Source organism: Eleutherodactylus coqui, chromosome 1 (genome assembly GCF_035609145.1).
Source record: "Eleutherodactylus coqui strain aEleCoq1 chromosome 1, aEleCoq1.hap1, whole genome shotgun sequence".
NCBI lineage: Eukaryota > Metazoa > Chordata > Amphibia > Anura > Eleutherodactylidae > Eleutherodactylus > Eleutherodactylus coqui.
In genome coordinates, this window is record NC_089837.1 from 327,839,336 (window position 1) to 327,852,209 (window position 12,874).

The following is a 12,874-nucleotide window of genomic DNA, read 5'->3' on the forward strand; positions in this document are numbered from 1 at the left end:
TTCAAGATCAGACTGCACAGGCTTTCTTTGTAGTCTGTTACCATGGAAACATACAAAATAATTGGAGGTTTATAACTGAGTATTTGAAGAGTTGCTTTATCTTCTATTTTAGAAGCACTGGGAAGAAATGATTTGCGCTGGTGTATCTTTCTATTTCTTTAAATCCACATTTATTACATATACATATTACCATCTTTTCTAAGGTGTTTTTATCCCATGGGCATGGATTTCATCTCCTTTAATAGATGGTGAACATTTATTCTGTGAAAAGAAGAAAACTAATTTATTGAAATTGGTTTTGTCAGGAGTTGTGGAGAATGTATTAAGTTACAATACAAACACTATTGACTGAAAAAATGTATTATGCACCTGAATTTTGTAGGGATTTATACATTTTTGTTTTTCAAAAAATAGGCAATGTTCCATCTCCAAATGCACCTTTGAAAAGAGTTTTAGCATATACTGGGTGCTTCAGCCGAATGCAGACCATTAAAGAAATCCACGAGTATCTTTCTCAGCGCTTACGCATAAAAGAAGAAGATATGCGTTTGTGGTTGTATAATAGTGAGGTAATGTATGAAATGTTGTCTTTTTTAATTATTAATGTTATAAGAAATGCGCAGAGAGCTGATTACTTCACTTTATTTACAGTATAGTCCAGTTACCCTTTTACAGTTTTTAAATGCATAGTCAGCTCAATTTAAAACTTATGATATTAAAGAGTGTCAAGGTTTCTCATAATATCCATATACTTATTATTTTGTACTTTCTAAGCCTTGACTCTACGTAAAGCAATAACTCAGGAACAGCGGTGAGCAATATATTTCTTAGCTGGCATCATTTAATTTGTCTCCCAACTGCTGCTGTTATTAAAGAACAAGCAAGTCTAGCAAATTCATGGTTTTATACAGTGTTGAGGAGATCAGCAGGGCCACAGGACATGGTGATATATGTATTATCACTGTGCTTATGAGTGCTGGAACCCACAGATCTCTCAAACATTATTCCCAAAGTCTCCTTAGTGAATGGAACTGTGTTGCACACGTGTGACCACCACTCCATTCACTATTTATGGAAACATCCGATAGCTACACTTTGCTATTGTCGTCAATCCCATAGACAGTGAATGCAGAGGTGATCATGCATGCATTCACTAGGGGAACCCGGGGACCACTATTCTCAGTATTCCTGGGGGTCCCAGCGGTTGGATTCCCTGTGATCATACATTTATCACCTATCCTTTGGATACAGTTGGTGATAAATGTGTTTAGTGGGAAAACCCCTTTTTTAAAGAGGTATTATCTTAAACATTAAAGGGGTTTTCCGTAGAAATACTATTGATGACCCATCCTCAGGATGGGTCATCAATAGTTGATCGTTTGGAGTCCGTTGCTCGGGACCCTGACCGGTCAGCTGTGCGGGGACATGCTGTCAGCGCTGCAATAACAGAGGTTGGAGCGGAAGCCTCCACGCCGACCTTCAATGCAGTGGCTGACGCTTGTAACTGCAGGCATGGCTCCTATTGATTTCAGTGAGGGCCTTTCTGCACTTTCTGAGGCTTCTGCTCCGACCTCTGTAATTGCGGCGCTGATAGCATACGCTCGCATAGCTGATCGTTGGGGTCCCGAGCGGCAGACCCCGACGATCAACTAATGATGACCTATCCTGAGGATAGGTCATCAATAGTATTTCCATGGAAAACCCCTTTAATGGCATACCCACTACATGCAGCATTCAACTCTTCATGATTTCAGTAACTTCAGGGGAGTGGCCACTGGCAATCTGTGAATGAAGATCATAAGACTAACGCCCCCCCCCCCCACGCCTCCCCCCATTAATAATAAAGTTCCAAAGGTAGGATCTGCATTTATCAGGCATTTGACATAACCTGCAGATATGCTATAAACGTTTAAAGGGGTTGTCCAATTTGGGGGTTGTAATTAAAACTCCTTTCCCATACAGTAAAATAACGAACAGGAATATACTCCTCTTCTCCCCGCTTCTGCTGTATCTCATGCGACTAAACAGTCTTACCTGGGACGTCTCTTTTACAGACTGCCCTAGCCTGTTTATGGACATCACAGGCGCTGCAAGCAATGACAGCTCAGTGATCGATCACTTCAAGATTTAATGCAGCATTTCAATTTAATTTCATTATGCTATTTTCCTGAACAAGTGTGCAGATCTGTTTTTTTATGTTAATATAGTAAAAAAATGAATTGGTGAAATCCTCAGTTATTAGCTTTTCAAAAAAGGAACTTGCGAAATGAGACGTTATCAAAACCACTCAACTCCTTTTAAAGAATTTTGTGTTTGGAGCAGTTCCATTCTGATACTAGTGTGAAAGGATTTCTTTCAGTTACTGAGAAGAACTGCCATTCCTTCCTGAGCCTATAAACCCTTATGCCCTCTTTTATAGATTTGGTCTGTAGAGAGGTCCCAAGTGACTGAGAAGGGAAAGTGCTTCATGGAATGATTTATTCTTAAGGTTGTTTATATGGTAAAAGACTTAGCCTGGAATTATTAATGCACTAATGGAATGTTTCGAGGAGATCATACAAACTGCAGAAGTAGTAAAGACTCCTTAGACTATTCTCATACACAACGTAATGCTGTGAAGGCTCTATCTTATTCTTATTACATCAACAACTCTACAGAAGCCACTCAACTACTTATCCAGGAAGTTGTCTTTATAGTACACTTTAGAGTACTAACACACACGACAGGTCTGCAGCAAAGCTGCTGGAGATCCAAAACGGCCAAAACCACACTTAATGGTGCAGCTTTAGTCACGGATTTACTTGTTGAAATTGAAAGGATTTGCCATATATTTCACCCTTTTACATTGCAAAAAGTGAAGTCTGTTGTGAAATTCTGCAGCGTAAATTGACATGCTGTGCACCACATATTCAATTTCTGTGCGGATTGTTAAACGGCGTATAGTTATGATCTGTAGTCTGAAATCTTGCAAATTGATGATGAATAGATAGTGCAGAAGGAATACTTTGCCTTTGGTTAACCCTAATATCTAGACCTGCAACTTTTGGTTTAAAGTTCTTTATTTAGTCTTCCACTTTGAAGTAGAAAAGATGAGCACTGCAAAGCGACGAAGAAAAAAAAGTTATATTGTAGGTAGATATATAAAATATAAATGTGCCATTCAGAAAATATAGCCCTCATAGGTACATGATGAGGATCCTGAATAGGGGATCCCTGCTTTAAATCAGAATTTATTAATATGAGGAAGTACCCACAGAAAAATTCATAACTCACCTTTGATGATCTTATCGGGGTCACTTAGGTCCCATCTGAATTCAAGAATGCCGCCTTAACGGGTAGGGGTTTCTGTATATTGGTAAAATATGGACCTGGAAGGATATATGTCTAGGTTCAGTGGTATCATATATTTTTGTAACTGCCAGATTTTAGTGCTAATATAACCTCCCGGCTAGTTCAGTTTGTGGAGTGTCTTCACCTAGGTGCGAACTCCAAGGCGAACCTGTTCTTCTATATACTCTGTAATGTCTGTACGGACTTTATTTCTTGTGGGTCAAAACTCACTTTAAGGACCTGTTGCCTGGCCTGATCGGGCAAGTGCATACACTTGTACGTTTATTTGCCCGATTATTGAGCCATATAAAAGGACAAACAATTAGCCAATGAATGTGCAAACGCTAGTTCATTGGCTAATTGTATCTTTCAGCGAGTGGAAACTGGTCACTGGCTGGCTGCACATCTCCCTATATAAGTGAGCAGTCAATCAGTGATGACTTTATGGGGATGAATGATCACCTCAAAGGGGTTGTTCAGTTACCTGACATCATCCCTTTAATAGCCCTGACTGTAGTAAAATGACAAACTAAATATCACTATCCTGGCGTTAGTTGTCAGATGACCATTGTAGCCAATCAGAGGCTGCAGCATCTTATGTTTCTAAACTTCTGGCATCATGGTGCTTAGGATGTGAGCATCGATGGCAGAAGAATGAGCAGTGATGACCTCCTCTGTCACAACAAATGCCATGACCATGGCGGGACTGCAGCACTGGATCCCTGCGGCGGCAGAGGGGTAACTAATTTTCAGTTTGTTATATTACATCCAGCCCTATTGAAGGGGTGTTATCCGGTAACCTGACAACCCCTTTAACGATCATTCATTAGTATAAACGAGCACTGACCACTATGCTCATTGGCAATCGGAGCTGGTTTGGACAGTTGAATGATTTGTCCATGCAAAAGGACCCTCTTCTGAAGTCCTCATAAATCCAAATAAGACCCATCCAATGCGATTCCACGCAGTGGAGTAATTCCAAATTGCACGGTATCGCTAGTGTAGACTGTATTTTGTTTTAGATTTCTCATAATAAATGTTTTTGCAATATGCACTGTGACGCATGTTTTATTCAGTCTGAAGAGTAAATGTTCTCTGCTTTTTCTCTAGAACTATCTAACCCTTTTAGATGATGAAGACCATAAACTGGAATATCTCAAAATTCAGGATGAGCAGCACTTGGTAATAGAAGGTACGAAAACCCTGTAAAATATCCATAGCAAGTGTAAACCAGAAATACTGTTTTTCCTGTAAAATATATCCATACTACGTCAGTGGGAAGTTTTCATAGATTTCTCTATAAAATTGTTTGTGTGATATATAAACATTTCATTCTTATGAGCATCTGACCATTTATACAAAAAAGGAGTGATGTACAGTATGTAGACACTACTTATGTCCTCCTGCAAAAGCTGTTTGTTATGGATCATTATTATAGGAAGTTTGTTTCCCATTTTCCACTACCAATTTCGACATGTAGGGCTTCCACAGCAAATTGCCTCATACTTTTATTTTTTAGTATATTTTAACTTTTTTGTTTACTTAATTTTGAGCTTGACCTGAGATACGAATTTGCTTTGATCTCCATTTTGAATGTTATTTCCTGTCTTGGGTCACCAAGTTGCTCTTCTACAGACAAGTATTAACATATGCTTGTGATTTTCTCACTCCACTGCCATATTCCAGTGCCATCTTATATAGTGTCACAAGATGATTCCTACACTGAGGCAGGGACATCCACATGACGGCGCACACATGACCATGAAACTAGAATCGTATGCTTTTACGTAGTGCCTCTCCACCTTTTTTGATTATATCACTTTGAAGTCCAAATATCGGTGCCAATTAGTTCCTTAACATTACTTTATTGAAGTGGTTGCTGTGTTCTCTTACAGAGCTACAAATTTCCTGCATAGACCTAGATTGAAAAGCTTACCTGCTAGCTACCAGCAGCTACCTAGAGGAAGCATGGTTGCTTGCTCCATACTGTTTTAATATTGAGTTAGGGGCCTCTTGTGGCACAGAGTGTTAAGGCAGCAGAATGTAGTCCTAAGCTCAGAACCTGAATCTTGCAAGTTCTTGCTCAGAACCTGAAGGTTGCAAGTTAAATCTCCCACATGGTTCAGGTAGCCCGCTCAAGCTTGACTCAAGCTTCCAAGGTTGGTAAAAATGAGTTCCCAGCCTGCTGGAGCGTAATAAATAAATTACCTGAAAGCGCTGCAAAATAAGATGGCGCTATACAAATAACAAATCCCTTCCTTCCCCTTGGGTTAAATGAATAACTGTTTTTGGCCCCTAGGTCCTTCTTGCATTTTAAATGTTTCTTTTCAGCTGTTTTGGAGATCTGTACCAAATTGTTGTTCCAACCTCCTTAATGTTATATTAAGAGATTAATGAGCACAGAATTTTGAACCTAATAAGATGATTAAAAAAATATATATACAGGGCTTATTCACATCTGAGTACCCATGTTGCATCTGCAACGATCAGATGCAAAAAAATCTGGACAGCAAATAGATGCCATCTGTGTGCTGTCCTAATTTCACAGATCTTTTAAGTAAATTGGCAATTCTCGTTCAAGCAGAACGCATTGCAGTTTATTTTTTTATATGGACCATTGGTCTTTTATGATAAAACACGTATAAGTGGCCGCACGAACTATTAGGGGTCCATGTGAAGTCCTTTGGACACACAGACGGCACTGGATGTGAATCACACCTGTGTGAATAAGCCCTAAATGGCGTTGCAGGTTGTAAATTCATACTAAGTATTCACAGCATGAGATGAAATAGTGAAGCTGAAAACGCACAGAATTATATACTAAGTCCTCGTTCACACAGCTTTTGAAATATCCGATGGATATCAGATTCTTCCAATATTGATCTGACACTTGAATCTGTGGCAGAACTCTGAGGCTTAGCAGATCTGCACACGGACTTGGCCCCAGTCAATGGGACAAATACGTGTGCGGCTGCCTGACACTATTTCTGCATCAAAAATCGACAGGTCAATTCTTTTTTTCCGGGATGCAGATTTCCCTAGCATTTACTAGAATGTTAAAGTACCACAAATTTTGACACCTATTTGGATGCAGAATCTGTAGTGAAATAACATTAATTGAATTGGACCGCTAAGGCATATTAAAAGGAAAACAAATATGCATAATGCTTTGACTAGTGATTGCTGAGAGAGAGCCCACCAAGAATCATTAAACACATTGCTGTAAATATGTATTAACCTGCTGATTGATGTGTGTTCTCTTGATGCAGGTGTGTTTTACAATTTTTCCCCATCATTTTTACTTTTAGTTCGGAACAAAGATATGAGTTGGCCAGAAGAAATGTCATTTATTGCAAACAGCAGTAAAATTGATAGACATAAAGGTAAGAGAGTATGTTATCCAAAATCATATTTTGAAGGTTTTTTTTTAAGGCAAATAAATTTTAGTAATCCGTGTCTACAGTATTGATGGCTCAAGCCTATAATAGGCCATCAATATCAGATTGGAATTGTGGAAAAAACAGACCAAGTTTTCAGTATTCAGGTCATGCAATAATTCCAATGTGATGGGTGAAGACAAATAAGCATAACTCACTGGAGGGGGAGGGGAGCAGTCCAGTCACTCACCCCAAATAATGTAAGATGTCTGAGATAACCTCAATGGACAGAGGAAAACCAGAACATAGGTTAACGATACATCTATTTCAGCCTATACACATAGGATCTCAATGCGTTTTGGCGCATCCAACTTTTCTTCAGGAGTTGAACAGTAATAAAGGCAACAGTCAAAAGCATACTTTTAAATAAGTGGCCCAAGGTAAAAACTTGCACTTTCTAAACCTTCTAAACTTGAATATATGATCCTGCAGGAACACTTGCCCGAACTTTATTCGCATTCCACCCGCGGAACTCCTACTGAGACCCATGCGTCCCAGAGTCGAGCGCAAACAGTGCAGTGCATCTGACTTTTCTTTAACCCCTTGAGTGGCAGGTTTCCTACCACCCTGTCGTGCCCACCAGGGCAGGTTTTTTAAAATGGTCTAATCATTGAATTTCAACTAGTTTTGCAGTTGCGTCTCAAGAGCCATAACTTTTTCATTTTTCCATTGACATGGCCATATGAGGGCTTGTTTTTTGCGGGACAAGTTGTGATTTTTTAAACGGGGGGGAGGAAAAAAAGAAATGGGGAAAAAAGAAAAAAAGGGGCCATGTCATTAAGGGGTTAATGTATTAACTTCCTTCTCTGGGTCATTACGACGCACACAGATACCACATGTGTGATTGTATTTTTGATTTTTTACAAAGTAAAGGGAGACAAGTGTTTTTTTTATTTTTTGAATAATTTTTTTACTTTTTTTTTCTTCATTTTTTTTAAATTTTTTTTTTTTTTGTCCCTTTAGGGGACTTCCACAGGGACCCATCAGGACCCCTGATCACATTCCGGGGGTCCGATGGTGACAGCCCTTTACATGCTGCAGTGACAGCCTTTTACATGCTGCAGTCACATAGACTGCAGCATGTAAAGGGTTAACACAGCAGAGATCGGAGGTTTTCTCTGATCTCTGCTGTAAGAGCAGGTACCTAGCTGTCCTCTGACAGCTAACAACCAGCACTCCCTGCCACAGAGACCATCGGCTTGCTTCTGACAAGCCGATGGTCTCTATGGCAACTTGTAAACAAAGCAGGACATTGCCGACATGTCGGCAATACCTTCTGCTGGTTTTTCAAAGCCCTTGCACTGCTCTGTGTGGGTCTGTGCAGGCAGAGCACAATGTCACAGCTTGTGGCATTGTGCTCTGCAGCTCCCATAGTGATACATAGCCCGGAAATCTTCCGGGCTATGTTGCTATGAGCAGTGGAGCTCGTCCCGGAAATTTTCCGGGCGTGCCACTCAAGGGCTTAAAGCATAACAGTTCAGTAATAGGATGGGGATTAAACACCCTCTAGCAATGAACAACAAGATAGCCAGAGGGTCTTAAAATCCTACTCACCCATAAAATGGAGAAGCATCACAATGAACATATTTAACTTTTTTTTAAATTAAAGTAGAAGAATGAAAAATAAAATTGGTGACCCTATGCATAAAGAATTAATGGAATTGTCTTGTGCTTGAGGAATTTTTTCTATTGGGAGTTCTCCGATCGGGATTCCTACCAACCCTGGCGCCCCTCTCTGTATGTACAGCCTAGAGCACAGATCACACTGTTGCTTCCCGGTTCAGTAGTGCATGTGAAGCTCACATTGAATTCAATAGGAGCTTTGTCTACACCATTATACCAGGTCGCTGTAGTACAGACTGTGTGATCCACTTCCTGCACTGTCTGTACTGACGGCAGTGTCGGAAATCAGCTGATTAGGGGGAATCTCCTGTAGAGGATCGCTGCTGTTCATCTGCTGATGGCCTATCATGGATATAGGCCATCAATTGAAAAAAAAAATCCTAATGCCCCAGGTAGGCCTTTTAAAAAAAAACAAAAAACAATCTATAGATAATATGTATGTAAAACATTATAATCAATGCCAAATAAACAAATTTATAGACAAAATGATATCTCAGTGAATAAAATTAATTTCTTTTAGTACTCACATTTATGGAACAAAATGAAGCAATTACCTAATAAGGACTCTTTTGTGTTTTTCTACTGGGTAATTTTAGAGATTAGCAATTCAGGTTAATTATAGTTGTCATAATTCTAATCTAAAGTGATTATGTTTTTCTTTTCTTTTTAATGACTGATTGTAATGTATATTATGTTAGAGTAGTTGAATGAGTTCACTTAAAAGGTAAAGTAGATACCGTATATACTGGCGTATTAGCTGACCCGAGTATAAGCCGAGACAATAAGTTTTACCACAAAAAATTGGTAAAGCTTATTGACTCAAGTATAAGCCGAGCTATACTCGAGTATATCATAGGAAAAAAACCCCACAAAAACCATATTCACCTCCCAGCTGGCGTCTGTGTCTGTGCGACGAGCTACTTTAATTCTCCCCACTGTCATCCCCTGGCTGTCCTCGCTGCTTGGCTCTCAGTGCTGTGTAAGTAAGCACTGTGATTGGATTGAGCGCCCGCCAATCACAGCTGGCGCTCAATCCAATCACAGTGCTTACTTACACAGCACTGACGGCAGTGGATTTGAAAGCCGAGAAGGGAGATGACAGCAGGGAGAATTCTAAGGCCTCCTTCCCACGAGCGTGACGGGCTCCGCCGCGTAATCCGCTGCGAAGCCCGTCACGGCACCCCCCAGAGACCCCATACTTACCAGCGGAAGATAGCGTGAAGACGCTTCCCCGCCCACCGCCGTCGCGTCATGTGACACGCCCACCGCGTCACGTGACGCGGCCGGCCGCGTCATATGACGCGCGGCGGTAGGCGGGGAAGCATTTTTTCACGCTATCTTCCGCTGGTTGCAGCGGGAGATAGCGTGAACGGACGGCTTCCATTGACTGCAATGGAAGCCGTCAGCGCGTACACCCGCAGCAAATAGAACATGCTGCGGGTGAGAACGGGAGATTTCACGGTGCGTAATTCCGCGGTGGAATTACGCATCGTGTGCATTGTGCTATTAGGTTCAATAGAACCTAATAGCAGGGTGCAACGCAGCGGATTTTTGCCGCGGATTTACGCGGCGTAAATCCGTTCGTGGGAAGGAGGCCTAAAGCAGCTTAAGTGGCTGTGAATGATCAAACACCAGCTGTGATTGGTTGACGCTCGATCCAATCACAGCGCTTACTTACACATTGCTGACTGCGGGGTATGACAGAGCCGAGCAAAGAGGACGGCAGGGGATGACAGCCCAGAGAATTCAAGCAGCCTGCCGCACCGCCGCCGGAGACACAGACGCCGGCTGGGAGGGAAGTATGGAGGGGTTTTTTTTAAGCCTTGCCTGACTCGAGTATAAGTGGAGGGGGCTTTTTGCAGCACAAAAAATGTGCTGAAAAACTAGGCTTATACTTGAGTTTATACAGTAAGTTGTGTTTTATACTTCACATTGGGTAAGTGGAAATAAAAAAAAAAAAATAGAGAGAAAAATGAATTGACCTAAATTTTCCAAAATTTCATTTAAACTAGTTGGAAGCAAAGGCTCCATTGGCTCATTGTAGCAGGTGTACTAAAAACATGGATCCACAATTCAAGGGCTCTATATATACAGTACTTTCCCCAGTCATTTTAATTGTAATGTTTTATATATTATTCCGAATTGACACCTATGAGAACCCGGTCTTGACTCTGTACTGTCAATTCATAAATCATGTTTGTAATTTCTAGACTTCCAACCATTGTTGATTATGGTTGAGATGAGTGAGCGTACTCGGTAAGGACAGATACTCAAGCGAGTATCGTCCTTACCGAGTACCTGCCTGCTCGCCCGCAAAGATTCGGGTGCCTGCGGGGAGTGGCAGGGGAGATCTCTCTCTCCCTCCCACCCGCTCCCTCCTGCTCACTCCCACAACACAGCGCTCACCCCCGCCGGCACCCAAATCTTTGCGGACGAACAGGCAGGTACTCGGTAAGGACGATAATCGCTGGAGTATCTATCCTTACCGAGTACGCTCGCTCATCTCTACTATAGATAGATTTCTCACGTTTTTTTGTAGTGTTTTAAGCTACATCTCATTGTGTTTTTATATTTCCATTTATTTCTAGTTCCAACTGAAAAGGGGGCAACGGGACTAAGTAACTTGGGCAATACCTGCTTCATGAACTCCAGTATCCAGTGTGTCAGCAACACGCAGCCTTTAACAAAGTATTTCATCTCAGGAAGACATCTGTATGAGTTAAACAGGTAATAAAACGTATGCAGATTTGGAAAAGTACTGCCTATTTGTAAATGCTCGCTGGTTAGACTTTCTTAGATTTCATATATAGTTATTTGCCTTCATTTCTTTAATCCTTCCATATTCATTTTTCTATACATGTGCCATCACAAGAGGCACTGTGAAATTGTACATTTATTGTAATTACTTATACATATATTCATTACCTCTTAATGTTGTATGTAGGGGGCAGGCTTGAAGCTTTTGGCTTCGTTGTATATATACCATGGGCCATCCCTTAACCATTTCATGCAGTTCTATGTAATTACTAAACACTGCCTAAGATTGATATTTTTTTTTTGTAAAGGTCAGTATTCAGCTGTATACCCAGGCGGCTATACTTGCCTATGCTACATTATATTGTAATTACTATTACACCTCAGTATTACCCCTTTATAATTTTGCTGTTTTCTTGTGTGGTGGAGCAGGCATTGGTCCTCTCGGGCACTAGAGCCCAGGTGCAACTGCACCTCTATGTATACCCAACACAGGGTTGCCAATCTGAATTTTTGATTTTCCTGGACAGTCCAAAAATGACAAGACACTCAACATTTTTTCAGACACATTGGTAAAATTCTACTGCGTTATAAATATTCTAAGTGAAACGTGTTTTTAGGTCAGATATTGATATGAACTTCTTACCAGCATTTACTGTGAGCTGTAGAATGATCATTTTGGACAATTGGCAACCATAGCCCAACAGCTCTGCTGTTGGTTTAATGGTTATACTCCATGGGGGAAAAGGTAAACTATACCCCAAACAAATTTTGCCACTGTTGCAGAAAAGTCATCCATTCACTTTGTCTAATGAATGGACTTCTTTGCCATTTTAGAACAAACCCCATTGGAATGAAAGGACACATGGCAAAGTGTTATGGAGATTTGGTTCAAGAGTTGTGGAGTGGTACACAAAAGAATGTGGCTCCTCTTAAGCTAAGGGTAAGTTATGTGCATGGCAATCTATTACCTACAATATTGATAGAGAATATCATTAACACAGATTATTAGGTTAAACTGTAGGTTATACAGCTTTAATTCAAAATTTGCAACAAATCAACTTCAGCTATAAAATGTGATTTAATATCTTGTTCTGCCAACTACTATCTCTCTGGATTACTCTGCAGTAAATCGCAGAGACCTACGGCTTGATTTCTTTATCAAAATATAAATGGTGTATGCATACAGAGCTGTCACCATTATGCAGGTATAAACCATATATAGTTATGAGATTGTAAGCCAAGGCAACAATGCAGGAGAGCAGACATGGATACACATCGACAGCAGTGACGTTTCAAGGAGACTACCCCCCTTTTCAGGCATCAAATTGAGATTAATATTGTTTGATACTGCATGCTGAACACTGTACTTTGCATTAGATTGTTTATTAGCGTAGGGCCCCAACATTTTTTTTTTCTTGCGCGGCTACCGTGTATGAGAGATGTGACCACAATTTGCCCAAAAGCTCCACCTCTGTGCAGCTCACAAATCATTTTAGTGGTTACTGGCTGTTCATTGTTAATGGGTGCAAGATCTTGAGGTCAGAGATTGAGTGCAGTTTTATTTTTATGATTACTTTTATATAATCTATGACTAGTCTCTGACGGCCCTTTTTACTCCCTTCCAGAATGTGACATCCATGTACATCACACGTCACAGGAGAATGTATCGATCAGAGTAGGGAGCTGAGCCCACTCCATACATGGCACGTGCCATCTGTGGTGTTCAG

The 12,874-nt window shown here is 40.7% G+C and overlaps 1 protein-coding gene across 2 annotated transcripts in view; it reads left to right on the forward strand.

The window, feature by feature from the left end:
• USP32 (ubiquitin specific peptidase 32) overlaps positions 1–12,874 on the forward strand; it is a 229,128-nt gene that overhangs the window by 181,056 nt on the left and 35,198 nt on the right. For both annotated transcript variants that reach the window (XM_066575111.1, XM_066575112.1), the window contains exons 17-21: positions 415–569; positions 4,441–4,522; positions 6,639–6,713; positions 10,979–11,117; positions 11,982–12,087. In XM_066575111.1, the coding sequence (XP_066431208.1) occupies positions 415–569; positions 4,441–4,522; positions 6,639–6,713; positions 10,979–11,117; positions 11,982–12,087 (557 nt within the window). The remainder of the gene's footprint in view (positions 1–414; positions 570–4,440; positions 4,523–6,638; positions 6,714–10,978; positions 11,118–11,981; positions 12,088–12,874) is intronic.